The sequence below is a fragment of the Vitis vinifera genome, chromosome 13 (genome assembly GCF_030704535.1).
Source record: "Vitis vinifera cultivar Pinot Noir 40024 chromosome 13, ASM3070453v1".
Classification (NCBI taxonomy): domain Eukaryota; kingdom Viridiplantae; phylum Streptophyta; class Magnoliopsida; order Vitales; family Vitaceae; genus Vitis; species Vitis vinifera.
Window position 1 is genome coordinate 18,893,881 of NC_081817.1, and position 16,259 is coordinate 18,910,139.

General features: G+C 36.5%; 1 protein-coding gene, 1 long non-coding RNA gene and 1 other non-coding gene across 7 annotated transcripts in view; 1 reads left to right on the plus strand and 2 right to left on the minus strand.

The window, feature by feature from the left end:
* Positions 1-1,961: 1,961 nt before the first annotated feature.
* LOC132254956 (uncharacterized) lies at positions 1,962-3,860 on the minus strand. The gene is made up of 2 exons (XR_009467427.1): positions 3,465-3,860; positions 1,962-3,248 (listed from the first exon to the last, which is right to left on the minus strand). It is a non-coding gene; the product is annotated as an uncharacterized LOC132254956 (long non-coding RNA).
* Positions 3,861-4,067: 207 nt separating this feature from the next.
* Positions 4,068-11,063, plus strand: LOC104881231 (uncharacterized). 4 transcript variants are annotated; one of them, XR_009467442.1, is made up of 9 exons: positions 4,068-4,152; positions 4,338-4,499; positions 4,708-4,919; positions 6,456-6,524; positions 7,091-7,156; positions 8,831-8,966; positions 9,071-9,222; positions 9,309-9,374; positions 10,073-11,063. It is a non-coding gene; the product is annotated as an uncharacterized LOC104881231 (transcript). The 4 variants fall into 4 exon arrangements; XR_009467444.1 differs by lacking the exon at positions 4,068-4,152 and having other exon boundaries at positions 4,200-4,499; positions 10,399-11,063; XR_009467443.1 differs by lacking the exon at positions 4,068-4,152 and having other exon boundaries at positions 4,200-4,499; positions 10,414-11,063.
* A 911-nt stretch (positions 11,064-11,974) lies between these two features.
* Positions 11,975-16,259, minus strand: part of LOC100260814 (valine--tRNA ligase, chloroplastic/mitochondrial 2) — a 102,845-nt gene continuing 98,560 nt past the window's right edge. For both annotated transcript variants that reach the window (XM_019224272.2, XM_002270770.5), the window contains 3 exons: positions 15,580-15,652; positions 15,254-15,420; positions 11,975-12,631 (listed from right to left, as the gene is read on the minus strand). In XM_019224272.2, the coding sequence (XP_019079817.1) occupies positions 12,503-12,631; positions 15,254-15,420; positions 15,580-15,652 (369 nt within the window). In that variant the 3' untranslated portion in view covers positions 11,975-12,502. The remainder of the gene's footprint in view (positions 12,632-15,253; positions 15,421-15,579; positions 15,653-16,259) is intronic.

The following is a 16,259-nucleotide window of genomic DNA, read 5'->3' on the forward strand; positions in this document are numbered from 1 at the left end:
TACAAGAAATGTGTTGTGGTGCATTATCCCCTTCTCTACCACCCGAAATATGTTTTCCATGATCATTAATACCAAGATGTTTAAGCATCAAGTAAGGCATCTCTTGACAATTATGTGAGAGATAAGAGACAAGCAACATACCAGTATTCAAGAGAAGTGATGTTCTACATTTACAGTTGGCAACATGCATTTAGTCTGAACTCCAGATTTGGGCAACGTAGAATCTCCACCTTCATTAGGATTGCAGAAAGTTAGCTTCTTGGAAAGACGTGGAAATGGGGCATTTAGAAATCAGAAAGAATCCCAGTGACCTATTGCTACTTTTGAATCATTCTAATCACTAACAACTCTAAAGATATATATACAAATTTGTCCCTGGGAAAGAGATCGATGTTTCTTGGGCATGCAACCATCTCTCTTAATAGACTTAGGGTTCTACACCCTCTTGGTGGTTTCTTATATATTGCACCATATGATTTGTAGATATCCAATTGTCAATTTCACTACACTTGATGAACTAGAAGCTATGTTGAAAGTGAAGTTAAACAACCCATCGTAGAAAGAATCCTGTTGGAATACACCAAAAAGAAAATCTTATTAACATAAATGAACTCATCCGGTTAAAGGATAAAGTTGCATGAAAAATTGAATTGGGAAAGATACAAATACTGATGCTTACGTGGGACTGTGGAAGGGATCAACATGAGGAACAAACATTTAATAGTAAATGTAAAGTCATAAAGCTTGTAACAACTATCAAAAGCTACTCTATAGTGAAGTTTTTTAACAATAAGGTAACTGAAAAATTCACCAAATAACTCCACTTGAAGGAAATTTCAATGGTATGAAACTAGAATATGGTGAACTCTCCTTGCTTCTGCTATTGTTGTGAGCCATTATAGATCAAAGATGAATCTCGCCATCTGTTTTCACATAGGAGATGTGGGCTATCTTTGGGTCATCTCTCATCATTGGATTTAGGAGTTCTATCTCTCATATATAGTTTCACTTGCCAACTACAAATGGAGCTTAGCAAATGTCTCCATGATATCGAGACTGAGAAACATAAATGATTCAAGGGATGTGTAGTTGTTCTTGTGAATCACCCAATCTTCATCTAATATATATAGATCGACGCACAAATTTTAGCAACATGTAATCTCCACATTTTAGAGCACTGGAGGAAGCTAGCCTATTCAACAAACATAACACAATTAGAAAATGCTAGAATTCCAGAGACACGCTGTGCTATCATGCATTCCAATCAGTAAGGAATCAAAGTGTTATAATTTTAAATTGTGCAATAATAGACCTATCTTGGGGAAGTAAACTGTCTTGAGCACTAACTCAATTGCGAGTTATTTAGGAGACCTGGATACCAACTCAATCAAAGCTGTTAGTTGTTTCTGTGGCAGGTTGTCTTCCTCCACTGATACTGGAGAAAATGCTTTTGAAAACCCTTAATCTTCAAATCACAAAGGGAAATTAGATTATGTTGTTATTCAATCTCCAATCTCCTCGACACAAACGAATGATTTCCTTGCAACAAACAATGTCTAATTCTATCACTTGTACTCTAGCATGTGATTTGGGAAGAGAATTAAGTTTTGGAATATTGCCAATAAACAAGGAATTGAGAAAGACCAAGTAGGCAGCCACCACAACTAGTTCACAAACAAATGGAAGCATTGGGAGTGGAACATGACACAACAACAAAACATGTTTTCCATATTCATAAATACCAAGGTGTTTAAGCATCAGGTAAGGCATCTCTTGACAATAATATGAGAGATAGAGACAAGCAACATACCATTATTCAAGAGAAGTGGTATTCTTCTTTTGCATTTGACAACATTCATCCACTTTACACCCCAATTTTGGAAACTTAGGATATCTCCACCTTCATTAGGAATATTGTAGGAAGCTGGCCTCTTGGAAATACATGAGAGGCCATTTAGAAATTTGAAAAAATTCTAAAGACTTGTTATTGCTGGAATTGTGAATCATTCCAATCAGTAACAACCGTAAAGCCCCTATACACAATTTTGAATTATTAGCCTCCTTACATTGGATGAAAAATCTGTCCCTAGAAAAGAGACGTGTCTTGGGCCATGCAACCATCAATTATTAGCTCTTTAAAAGGCTTGAAGTTGTGCACCCTCTTGGTAGCTTCTCATTCATTACAACATATAAATTCCAGATATCCAATTGCATGTCACTATAATTGAACATAGTAGGAAACACGATGAATAGGAAGTTAGACAACCTGTCACAAAAAGAATCCGGCAATAATACACCAAATAAAACATCTTGCTAATTTAGTTAAACTATTGTGTGAAAATCTAAATTGGGAGAGAGAAAACATTGATGCTTACATGGGACTGTGAGAGGGACCAATAAGAGAAACAAACTTTGAATAGAAAATGTGAAGCCTTAAAGCTTGTAACTGCTATCAGAAGTTGTCCCCTAGTCAATTTTTCAACAAAAAGGTTCAGTGTAGGGATTCTTTAATAGCTTAACTTGTAGAAAATTTCAACAGTATGACAATTTATAATCATAAAAAGAAGATAAAATGTAAGAATAATGTGTTGGGAATAGATGAAACTTATTGAATATATGGATAGAATAGGGTGAACTCCACCTGCTTCCATTTTTGGAATCCAAACTATTATGGATCAAAGATGAATCTCTCCGTCTATTTACAAATAGAACCTGTGGGCAATCTTGAACTGATGTCTCATCATTGGATTTAGAACTGATGTATAGCTCTGAAACCATGGCAGGTTTCTCCTTCAGTTGCCAAATACCACTAGAGCTTAGGTGAGGTCTTGGTGATGTAGGGAAGTCATGGATTATGGAATCTTTACATGAAAATATACATCAGATACATTGGAAGAAAGGGTTGGCCATCTGAGAAGAAATACATCTTAAAGTATACCATCAATCATGAGTTGTTTGAGAGTGAGGAGACTTTGAAGGCCTCACTCAAATAAGGGATGTCTTTGACATTTCTCACTCTTCAATCTCAGGAAGGTACATCATCAACTAGAACCTTAGGAATGCGAGTCATCATGGGACAACTTGTTTATGTTCTTTATTCTTTTCTCACCAGAAGGGATTGAAAGATATGTCGTTGCAAAGGCAAAAGATGTAGCCAGTAGTGAGAGCATCGAACAATCCTTCTCTAATGAAGACCACAAATTTCAGTAACTTGTGATCTCCACAATTTAGAGCACAAGGAAGCTGGCCTGTTGGAAAGATGTGACATGACATTTAGAAATGGGCAAGAATTCCAGAGATCATTCCAATCATTAAGGATCCAATGCCTTATAATTTGAATAGGGCATTTACTTGGCATGGATAACACACCTATCTTGGGACAAAGACCACATGTTGAGCACCAATTCAATTATCAACTCTCTATGAAACCAGAGATACAAGGTACTAATGTTAGTACAAATTACCTGGCAACTCTTCTTCTTTTACTGGTATTGGGGGCAAAGCCTTGCGAAAACCCTCAATCTACAGATTACCAAGGACATGAGATCATGTTGTAATCTTATCTCCAATCTCCAGCTGCAAATATATTATTTCTTTAAATTAACAATCTTTAATGCTTTCACTTCTATCATAGGATATGCAATTTGGGAAAACAAGTAAGCTTTATAATATTAGGAGTATGTAAGGAATTGATGAAGGTCATGAATCTACTTAAAATCAATAAATAAAAAACAAAAACAAAGATTTTTTCACCTATGAATACCGTAACCAGCTTCCAAAAAGCATTAGGTATTGCAATAACCAAATGTTCCTTAGGTATTAAAGTTAAAGTTCAAAGTTACCAAGAGTGCATTTTTTGACCCATGCATAATGCATACCATATAACTCACAATTGTGTCAAGCATGAGTTCAGTTTATGTTCATGCAAATGAACCGGATGCATTTTTTTTTGCTACCGGTAGCCACTGCCCATTTTGGGTACAGCAGCAAAAAATGGCCAGTGTGTACCGGTAGAGTTAAATGGTCAACTGGTCGACCGGTTACTCATTACTTTTATAAGTTGTCATGTGCTTGCCTTCCTGAATAAATTATCTTACTAAGTTTTGGCCTTTTTGCAGATCAAAATGGAATCTATCCACCACTGAAGTTAAGGTAAGTTTTAGAACCTAATTTGCTGTTGAGCTAAGCTGAATGTTTGTTACTTTCCTCTCTTAGCGGTGGGATCTTTTTTGCTCCATTTCTTCTCATTGTGACTTTCCGTATTTTAGTTTGAATGTGAGAAGTCATAATACGCCTTGATGTTTACCTGAGCTTGTTGCTGGTGGCCTTTTAAGCAGGGATCTCCAATGGAGTCATTGCTGGCATATCTGTGGTAGGAATTGTGGGCTCCTTGCTTTCTGCCTTTTTTCTGTTTGCCCGAATTTGTAAAAGGAAGAAGGTGGAAAAAGTACCATTTTTCCCTGCAGCATCTGAACTACAATATAGGCAACATGGACAAGGTAATCATTTTGGATTTGATGACATATCTCTCATTATGAGTGAAGTTGCTTTCTAGCTGAGATGCTATGAGGATTTTTTGAAATTCATTATGACATTTCAAACACTAGTCAGTTGCTTTCACTATGACATTTTGTTTTACTATTTTAAATAGATTTTTGAGACAATTAGACCCTCGCAGATTAATTTTTCTGTAAGTTGTGGATTTAGGTCATGGAAGTTCCTTAAAAGAGACTTCAGAATCAGCTGCTCTTGTTAGTGCTGCTTCTCTGGGGCTCATGGGGCTCGTAGGTATAACTGTGGACAAATCTGTGGAGTTTTCATATGAAGATCTGGCCACAGCTACAGATAACTTCAGCTTGGCTAATAAGATCGGCCAAGGTGGCTTTGGATCTGTCTACTATGCAGAGCTGAGAGGCGAGGTGTACCCCTGTACAGCCTTTCATCATAGAAAGAGGAAAATTAAAGAAAAAGGAATATATAGGAAGGAAAAGTGTTCTTTCCATATTCTAGTTTGTTATTGCATATTCACATCTCACATTCACTAAGATCAGCTTTTTAATGTTAGGTGGCAATCTGATCAAGAGCAAGACCTGTTGAAATTTTTAGGACAAATTTAAAACAAGAAATGATTTGGTGATAAATCATATTGAAGAATTACAATGGTTAGCTATGTTGGGGGGCAATAAGAAGTGCTATACATATAACTAATGGAGGATTATATTACTTACCTGTACTAATCAATAAGCATGTTGCTCTTCCTTGCAAATCAACCTACTGAGATTGGATTTCAGTGGGAATGAATAAGACTGGTTTGAGTGGGACAGGAACAGAAATAGTGGAGAAAGAAGGAGACTGGTTTTGTCAAAAAAAATTGTTCAAAAATGAAGACACTGCTCAGTTAAAATGATGAATCATCTTAGTAATTTTGCTGGGTGGGTGGTTGTTTGTATGAGGGCTCTTAGTCTTTGGTATTTGTAATTGGGGATTCTCATAGTTGTTATTGATTTGTTAGCCATTCTTTCATTTGGTTATCCAACACTAGAACTAGTTTGGAACACTCAAATTTATGATCCAACAGAAGGGAAAAGGAAAATGTTGGAACCAATGAAGTTGTTTTATGTTGTTTGAAGGGTTGATCCTCTTATGAGGCAACCCAGTATGCCAAACCCCAATGTGGAAGAGAAGGTTGCGGAGAGGCCACCAGAGATGTGAAGATGTGTTATTTGTTCCTGAGAAATGTGATTCTCTTGATCTTTTGTTGAAGTCCTGATTTTGGCTCCAAGTGTTTGAGTTATGTCTTCGATCATAGCCTGGTTGCCAAATTGGGTTAACTGAGGGATGACATAAGCTCTGCATACACTGAGACTGGTTAGTGCACCAAATTGATAGGCATAATGCCATCAATATGCATTAGCTTCACTTGATGCTTTCTTTCAAAAATCACTCTAGATTTGGGGTCTCCTATTCTGGATGGGCAAGTTATCCAATATAATTTTTTATGAAAAGAAACAGGGAACTATTCAAATAAGATAGATTGTGTTTCAGATGGTCAAAGTTGGCATTTGTAAGCTGATATGAAGAGAGTTAGGAAATGAACGCTGGTAGAACAGATATAACACTCTAGACTCCATAGATTATATGTTTGAGTTCTGCACCTGTAGAGTAGGTACCTTAGTTTTAATCCTAGTTCTGTCAGCAACCAGATATTTTTCCCGCCTGATGCTTGAACTTCGAATAAATATTTGAAACTTAAGATACATTTTCTTCCATGGTTTTGGGCTTGGAACCTTTCTGAGTTATAATTTCATCATTGCTGCTAAAATATGCACTATATCATGAATGGCTTCTAAATTAAATTAGCGATACCAAAGTCAATTGCTTCTCATGGGCTTCACCAATTTCAGTTTTTTGTCTGATATATGTTGAGCTTTAGGTGTTGCTTTAATTGTGTGCAGGAGTTGATTTCAAGATTATGCTGCTCACAATTGGTGGGAAAAGATTGAAGCTTACAAACTGGGACACAGGTAATAAGTAACAACTAAGGAGCTGTACTTGTGTTTCAACTACCAACTTCATGGGATTCCAAGGGGTTTTCCTCCAGATGCTTTCACTAACCTTTTTTCTTTTTAATCACATTTTGGTGGTTATAGTTGCCTCATTTATGGTTGAAAATTTTCTTTGCTCCATTACTCAAGTTTAGATTATGGAGAAAGAATAAGAATGTTTCTTGATTGTCTTTAGGAGGTTTTGTGAACTACTGCTACCTCAGTTGCAGTTTATCTCATGCAGCAGAACCATGGATTAAAAATGGGATAGTTTATATGCTGTTGGGGAAGGAAAAACAAGTTGTAATGCTTTGCTCTTAAAAGAAATTTAACTCTGAATGGCAAAATATGAAAGATTCATGTAAACGTTTGTGCCCTGTAAACAGGTGTCACCCCTCTTTGCAGGATTTGATTCAGAATGAAAGCTTGAAATCTCATTAATACCTGTAGAAACATAGCATAATCAGGAACTAGTGAAGGTGGCATTTGTGCATTTTTTAAAGACAATTCAATTTGTTTGATAACAATATTTTTTTTGGTTGCAGCTGGACATGAGAGGTTTGGAACATTGACAAACTCTTATTATAGAGGTGCACATGGCATTATTCTAGGTGTGTCATAGCATATTCTAACCTTTTCTTATTGTTCTTGTTCTCATTGTTGTTGTTCTTCTTCTTTTTCTTCCTTTTATAGATTGGCTCACTACATGATCAAACTTTTCGTTCTCCAAATTCATATTTCACCTCTTCATGATGTTCCTTGAGCTACTTAGATTCTTGCATACATTTTCCATTTGTCATATGTTTAATTAATCCAAGTGACAAGGACAGTCACATGGTTTCTACTGCTTTATATGAGATTGCAAAATCCTAAAATTGTATGCAAATATGGCCATGTGGATGCCAGTCTGTCACGGCAGCCTTTTTCTGTAGGTTTGTGTTGTCGATGCTTTATTTCCTTTTTCATTTTCTGTTACATGAATCAACATGGATTTTACTCCATCTCCACCCCAACCTCTTGCCACCTGATCTAAGTGCCCAAAAGCCTCAAGGGCCCAGTTGATGTGATAGCAATGTTGCCATTCTAATGGCTTTTATGCCATGTATTGGAAATTTTCTTCTGCCATATTGACATAGACTCTGTTTTATTGATGTTGAAACGATAAAAATAAGGAACCCTGGAGCTCTCTCTTCATCTTACTTGTTTCTTGTACTTGTGTTGCAGACCTATATGAAGTCATAATTTTCTGGACATGCACAAACTAATCTGGAATTTTTAAATCTATAAATAGCAGAATTACCTTTAGTTAAGCATAATGAAAGCGTGAGGAATTATTGAATTAGAAATTCTAGAAGCAATAATACAATAGTTGTGTTTGTAATAAGCCTCATATGCAGCAGGCAATATTCATGTTCTCCATTGGCCTTGGAAATATTGAAATATGGGATCATACTATGCACTCTTGTGTAGGACAAACTTATATAGCAACCCAGGGGAACTATTTTTGATAAGTGGTCAAGTTTGAGCCATGTATTAAAAGAAAAGGAAAAAGACGATGGAGGCAAAAATTTTATGTTGGAGATATAACTGGAGGACAACACTGTTTATTAATTTAATCATACTAATGAGCTGTGGAATAATGGTTTTGGGACGCATTAATGCCAAACATATCTGAAGATAAAAATGAACAAAATTGATTATGTTTCTTAAGGCTGAAGTGAGGGAAAGAAAAGGGGCAGAAAAAAGAAGAATGAAGAAATGAGAGTAGAGAGAGTATCTTGTGAATAATGATGTTCAATTGCAGTTTCCTAACTAATCAAGAATGTAGATTACTAACTCCAGTGCTGGTTCTAATTAACAGTTAGAAAATGGAACCATAATCTATATCATATTAGGATATCTGAGTATGGAGAGGCAAATTAGAATAATGTATGTTATACTAGGATATCCTCACATGGAGAGACAAATAAGCAGTTAATGTATATCATTATCGGATAATAGAAGGATATGGGGTTAAAAGCAAAACTTGAGACCTCTAAGCTAATCATGGATATCATGTTTTGTTCTACCAAGTCTAGCCAGAGTTCATTGTGGTGAGAAACTTTGCTTCAGTTTTGGCAATGATATCACTAGACTTGTCTTTCTGTACGATATTTACATGTTACTGGAGCATTTTAGATATTCCTAGTCCTTATACTGCTCTAGGGTGATCTACTTTGTTTAAGAGGCTTCCACCCAACTCTGGATAAGCTGACACAAATCTGGTCAATCATAAACTTCTCTAGATGCTGCTAGAATGTCGTTGCGCAGCGCCAAGGTAAAAATTGTCAGGGAGACTTTAGTCATGCTTATTTGGACTCACTTGCACATCTAGCTGCTGCAATGGAAGAAAAAGAGTATTGGGAGCTAAGTCTAGACCAGGTTTGCCTTTGTGCTCTTCCTAGGCTAGTTTTAATTTGAGAACCTGCACCTGTCAATCATTAAGTCTCTTGTAATCTGATCATGTTCTGTGATTATCTGAACAGTCTTGCCAATTGGAGAATATGCAGCAGTAACTCTTGTAATGTTCTTTGGCCTCAAGTCAATAAAAGATGCATGGGACCTTCCATCAAATGTAGGTAAGAGTGGACCTAAACTTGATGAATTTGTGGAGGCTGAGGAGTTTGTGAAGGAAAAGGTGGTCTTTCTAAAGCCTGCCTTCTCTTAAGGTTTTTCCAGAAATGAATTTCTTATTTTTATTGATGCTGTGTTTAATGTCTTCAGGTGTCAAAACGACTCTCAAACCCACTTGAAATCGTCTGGAAGTCATTTAGCCTTGTGTTCTTTGCTGTAAGCATCTTCTTTTAGCAACACCTAATTATAACTAAAAGATATATGCTTGCTTTCATTATGGTTAGTCAATCCAAAATCTGAAACTATGATGCAGCCTATAAAAAAGTGAAATTTGAAACCGAGACATGGTCTTGGTGATCCGAATTTTGTAAAATTGTTGCAAATCCAACTTTTAGCCCCCTATCCTTGTGTCTCCACTGCCATAATTAATCTTCGTCTGGGTAATTTTGCCATTTTTCCCTTTTCAATTAAAAGGCAGCAAACAATTCACCAAATGATTACTATTAAGTACTTGGTGATTGAAATTATGTGTGATATCTTTCTGGTTTCACAATATTGAACTGTTAAGAGTCTTATTATGTTAGTTCTCTCTGGTGTTATGAATTATAATTTGGTGAATAGGTTACAGATCTTGCTTGTAATTATGTTAAAAGGTAGCCGTTGAACAAAGTAATTGTTCCATTTTTCTTTTCACTTAACTTGTTCTACAACAAACTTAGATTAGTAAATTTTGAAAAGGGTCTCCTCAAATTTGGCATTATGCTTTCAGCATCTGTTGTATTTAGGCTACGCAAATTCACGTTTACATTCATTTCTCTCCTCTTTCTTTTGATCATTTGTTCACTGTTATTTAACATGTTTAAAAGTTTTGTCATACCTTATTTGGAGTTCAGATGTTTGATTCTCATTTGCAGCAAACCACTTGAGCAAAGAGCAAATTTTACTAACTCCATCTAACAGTTGGTCAATTATCTTCTCTCAAGTCTATCGACCTTGGGAATCTAAATCTTCTGGAGCACATGCCTTCTTCATTTTCATTGAGAGACAATCTGGTTTACGAAAAGCAGCAAACAAGAAGAATTTGCCATGTTGACTCTGGATTTTCTACACATTGAATGCTTTTGTATATACTTTGTTCATAGGATCTCATTGTGTAGAGGGGAGGATTGAAGAAGCAATTGAATTGATGCAAGATATGGAAAATGCAGGTCTGATGAAACATTTAATCTTCTCATTGCAGGATGCTCCAAAGCAGGAAGATTGGAAGAAGGCCTAAGATTATGTGAGAGGATGATGGAGAGGGGACTTGTTCCTAGTTGTTGGGCCTTCAATCTGATGGCTGGAAAGCTTTGTGAGTCTGGGGTTGTGAAGAGGGCTGATGAGATCACATATTCTAATCTCATTGCTAGTTATGGAAAACTAGGTGAGTTTCAACAAGTTCTCAAACTGTATTATGAAATGGAGTACAGGTCATTGTCTCCTGGATTATTGGTTTTTGAATCATTAATCAGAAGTCTATGCCAATGTCGGAAGTTAGAGAAAACAGAGAAGTATCTGAGAATAATGAAAGACCGGTCCATCGCTATAAGCACCTGTGTTTATGAAACATTGATCAGCGGCTACTTTGAGAAGGGAGATGAATTGAGGGCTTCACAACTTAACAATGAAATGGTTTCTAGAGGATTGAAGCCTAGCTGCTCCTATATGTTTCATCCATAAAAATGTCCTGATTCACAGTTGACACAACAACACCTGAAAAGGAAAGAGCTAATGTGAGTACAAGGGGCGTGGCAACTGTCAACCCAGAAAATATCCCACACTTGCATTTACTAAGTTACTTTGTATTATATAGAATTATGAAATTTTCATTATATGAAGTTCCTATTTTCCTATATTCAACCAAACTTTTTTGATCAGTCCCCTTCTAGAGTTCTTCTGCCAGCAGGTCATGTCCTTACTGCTACAATGTTCACCAGAGCAACACTCACTGTTGGCTCTACATTCTATTCCTTTCATGTCTCTGCCAAGCTATATTGCTGGAGCTTCATTGATGTTTGCACATTTACTTGAAACTCTTTATGGAGTAGTTCCGAGGCTAGAGGTGTGCTTGTGGTACTGAAGAGATGGTGTTCTACAATATACACATCCTACAATCGTTGCAGAGGATGTTCTTGTTGACCACATACTAATTCTGATTCTGGTTGAGAGGTTTTGGGGATATGTTTTTTGCACCATCCTCTGGCTAGACCCATAGCTTAAGGTAAGGGTTCTACACATTTCTGTAGATACTCATGTTTTTAGTTTCCTGGTTGTCCTAATACTGGATTACATTTTAGTATTAGTATGCCCTTTTATTTTTCATCCATATCAAGTGGTTATCATTTTAAGTTGTTCTATTCAGCTGAGTTCCACACTCAATTAGATTCTTTGCCCTGTACATCATATCTTCATTACATTGAATGCATTGGATTTTTCACTCACAAATTGCTGTCTAAAGGCGTGCAAAAATGGTTATTCAAGACTGGGAAACTGCTAATGAACAAGTGAAACAAGGTTTGTTCATCCCTAAAAGAAGAGGAAAACTGGAGTCCTAAACAAATTGACTAATCTTTTGAGAGTTTGAGCCAAAGTTAAATCACTGAACAAAAGTAATGGCATATGCAGAATTGTTGTCCTAAACTGCTAATGGCATTGTTGTCCTAAACAAAACAAATATCTCAAATTTGCGAAAACCCTCAAATAGGTTTTATTACACAAGTTTCTCACTTTACAGCTGCCGGTGAGTTTGACTGGTTCAGACTACAGCGATCAATTCGTTAACTTTAATGCTTGGTATCTAACGATGATATATGCAGAATTGAATTAAATTGTCATGGAATTTTACAGGAGAATAAGGTCATGCATAAAAAAATCAATTGTGGGCGGAGGCAGATCAAAGTTCATACACGAAATGCTGCTGAGTTATATATAAGTAAATTGTACATCAACATTCCCACACCTTTTGTTGGCAGCTTTGGGCTACAAGAGAAGCCAACCTCTGTATACGATTAATTACTACTTGGGGTCCACTGAAGCAAGAACTACAAGCCAGCAGCGATTTGATGCAGATTTCATGATATATTTATTGGCCTCATCTTATTGCACTATCCGCCGCCCTCTCAGCATACTGGTTCATAGCCCATGGTTACAATGCACAAGATCCAAAATTTGCATTATTAAACCATGGGCGAGTACCAAGAATGGTGCATTGATCTGGCAATTGAGACAAATCCAAAGGAATGGGAACAAAAATAAAATAAACTTTGGGATTTCAAGGAAAACATGATGGAGAACCATTTGGTTAACTATTTTGAGACCACAGCTGTTGATTTGAGGAAAGCTAGACGGTTTTTGGTGAGAGTTATCTTCTCTTCAGCTTCTGCTGCCTTTTCTCGAACCCCACTAACAATTTCTTCAGGAGCTTTCTCTACAAACTGTCCAGGGCAAAACAGAGATGTCAGGGGAATATTGTTTTTGTGTATTCGATTACAACCATGAGGCATGAGGTGTCTTGTATTCGTGCATTTGATAACAGCCATGATGTGGGAAGGTACCATAAAGTGATCAGTCATTTAACAGTACATCCTATAAGAGGATATCCTAGATTACATTTATAGCTGGGATACGAGTTCTATTGTTTTAAAAAAAAAAGTATTATGGTCGGATAGTCAACAGAATTATGAAAGCAATATAGCCTCCCTTTCTTTGGAAAAAAAAAAGTAAGATGATACAGTTCCAAATCAAAGTACTACACAATTATGTCACTACCTCATCTTTATATAAGTCTAATCTCAACTGTCTTGAAGGTTAGGGTTTGGGTTTGCATATTTAGAGACAACAGATTTGCATTTGATTTGAATTCCCCAATCTGATTGGAAGAACATTTCACAATGTGGATTTATATTTTGGTTAAACATTTTATGGAGTCCAAAAGGAATTCCACTTTCTAACTTCTCTTCCTTTAGTACTGCAACTTCAGTTTAGAAACACCTGTGCTAATGCTCACTGGTTGAAATAACACTATCCACCTCCAGATCAAAAGCTAGTAAAACACCTGTTTGTTACATAGGAAGTAGTGACTTCATTTCCAAGTGATTTTAAACTGGGGATGAGGCACTTATAGTTTATTGAAAAGAAGGGAGAAAAGGGAATTTTAGTAATTTTTGTTAATTTGGCTCATGACCAATAGTATAAAATAGATGAATCCCCTTCAGTAAGAGATTAGAGAGGCTCATATCCTTTGATTGAGACAAAACTAAAAGAGATAAGATCTTTGCTTAACGCCCAAACCCTCTCTAGCAGGTTTGGAAAAGGCTCTCAATGCTATACCATTAATCCAAGCTGCATTGGGCAGCTACCCAAAGAACATCTATCGAAGTTTAACATAAAAAAAACCCTCTGTAGATGGGGTTGACACTGCTTACACTTGCATATCTATTGTCTTGGATTTACAAACAAGATTCCAATATGGCAAAAGGAGGGTTAAGGGCATATGCCCTCAAAGGCTTTAGAGGCAGAAACCCAAAGAGAAGAGAAGAAAAAAGCTATATTCCATACTGTATCCAAACAGCTCCACATCCTCAAAAACTCTAGCATTCCTTTCCCACCAAATTAACCAAATCAAAGTGAGGCTAGCCACCCACTAAAGCACCCTACTTCTAAGGAGTCCCTCAAAATCCATGAAATAAATCATTATCATGTCTATCATGCTCCTGGGGTTACCTAGTCTCTTCCAAAATGTTAGAACAACCTTGAGTAAGCCCCAAAGCTATCAGGCAATAAAGAAAAGATAATCAATTGATCACCACTCTTCACCTGTAGCATGTCCTTAGTATTCACCTTATTACCACAAACCATGCAAAAGTCTAACTTTCCAGATTAAACTGACTGGGAAAACAGGGTTCTGATATGAGGGTTTGGAAAGAACTAAGGAAAACATTGACTAAAAATAAGCCTGAGGAGGTCAAAGACCAAACGTTCAGTAGGTGATAAGTATACATAGATTATATGCATGAGGAATGCAGACTCCTCAATTTCTTGATCAAACAAGTTGTGAAAATTTAGGTTATGATGAACTGGAAAAAGAGAGGCCTAACATGGAAGAAATAGAAACTCTTATAGATCTTGCCACTTTGAAAAGATGAGGGAATTGATCACCTAGGGGTTACTTCCTCAACCAAAGATGTTACTAGAAACAAATTTTTGTACCATCACTCACCGAAGAATAGGTGAAATGGGGAAAATCCAAGAGAACTTGTGCATTGCTTTCCAAGGGGATAACAATTACTACATAGGTTAATTTCCTTTTTATGGTTTATATGGTTTTAGGGTTTTAGGGTTTTCGGAAGCTTATAGAAGTCTTACTGCTATAAAACAAAAATATAAATGAATGATAATAATTTTTGCATTCTCAACATCCTCTAATGATAAAGACTCCACTATTTTCTTCTAGGAGAAACTCCTAAAAAGCCCAAATGAAACACTATGATTTATGTACCTCTTTTCATTATTGGCTTTTGCAAGTGAGACCCATAAGAGGCTAAAAGCCTTAATCTCTAATTTTTTTTCTTGAATTTTACTTTATTTTCCACTTCCGTAAACCCTAATTCCTCATTCTTCACCATAAAGGCTAAAAAGGTGAACCCAAGTCTGCTGTTATTTGATTGTAGTAGCCACCTTAAGGCTTTTACATCATTTTAAAGTATCCCCCAACAGAACTGGTTTTTGTCTGAGTTCACCAACCTGTTTTAAGTTTTTGCACTTATCATCAAGGAACTCTCTCTATGCCTATTGACGCCTTTTTATGATCACAAATGACATGCCAAAAATTGAGCGGAATAGCCAGCTAGCCAGAGTGTAGCTCACAATTTGAATTGCTAGGAAAATTTTGACACTGTTATGTGTTAAAATATCTGCAAACATTTCATACTCTTATAAGTTTCATAACCTAAAACCATGTTATATAAATGCATCATTAGGCCTGCTAAAATACTTTGTTCATATGCATGTATCAAAATAAATCTGAAGGAGTTCACAAACATAAGTTCAGTTCTTACTTTAGGAGAGCTAAGGCGAGCTGCAAGCCTGTCAAACTCTTCTTGCATCTTTGAAAGGCGCTTGGAAAGTCGCTCAACTTCAGCAGAAACATCTATCATGTCAGAGAGAGGGAGATATGCCTCTAGACCTTCACTAGCAACAAGGTGGACTGATAGATTTGCATCTCCTGAAACATAGCAGCATATTTACATCCGCATAAATAAACAATGGCTTAGCAACACACAGTGGCAAGATAATTAACAGGTCACAGCAACTACTGATTGAAGAACAAATAAAATATCTCCCTAGCCTTTGGCTGAAAGAAGACAATATATAAGAAACGTGCCTGGAGGAGAATCAGTAAAATGGACGTTTTGCAAATCTAGCCTGGAGAGAAGAGCTAAAACTTCCTTCTCTTTCTGCATTAAGCAAAAAATACAGATTAATGTGTAACCACACAGGAGGCACATGTGTGCATGAATTCTGCAAAGAGACATGCTTCCAAGTATATAAGTGAAAAACTTAGTCATTCCACCATGCGACACACAGATACAGTTAAGAGATGGCACAATGAAACGTGATTATTATAGTATTAGAAAAGCATAGGAAATATTACACTAGGAGAAGAAAAGTAGGTTGACCTTTGATGACAACAAGATACCTTCGGATATTCGGAGGGATAAGGTCCTATATATCTTCTAAAAGTCATGTTGATGAAGGTCTGAAGTTTTGTTATAGATTTTCTTGGAACCTATGTTTTTAAATTTCATTTTTGAAGTTTGTTGGCTTGCTTGATAAATTTGCTGGTTGCATACTTCTCCTTAGAGGGGCCTTGGATTTGTTGCATACTTCTCTTTATAGGCACCTCACATTTGTTTTCCTTATCCATTTTCTTCTTCTTTCTTCTGGGCAACAGTTAGAGTATCTATAACAGATGGTGATATTGCAAGAGCCATTTCTATTGCCTTCAAAGCCTCAAACAATCACCCATCCAATGAGATACTAGGATTTGATGTATGAAACAAC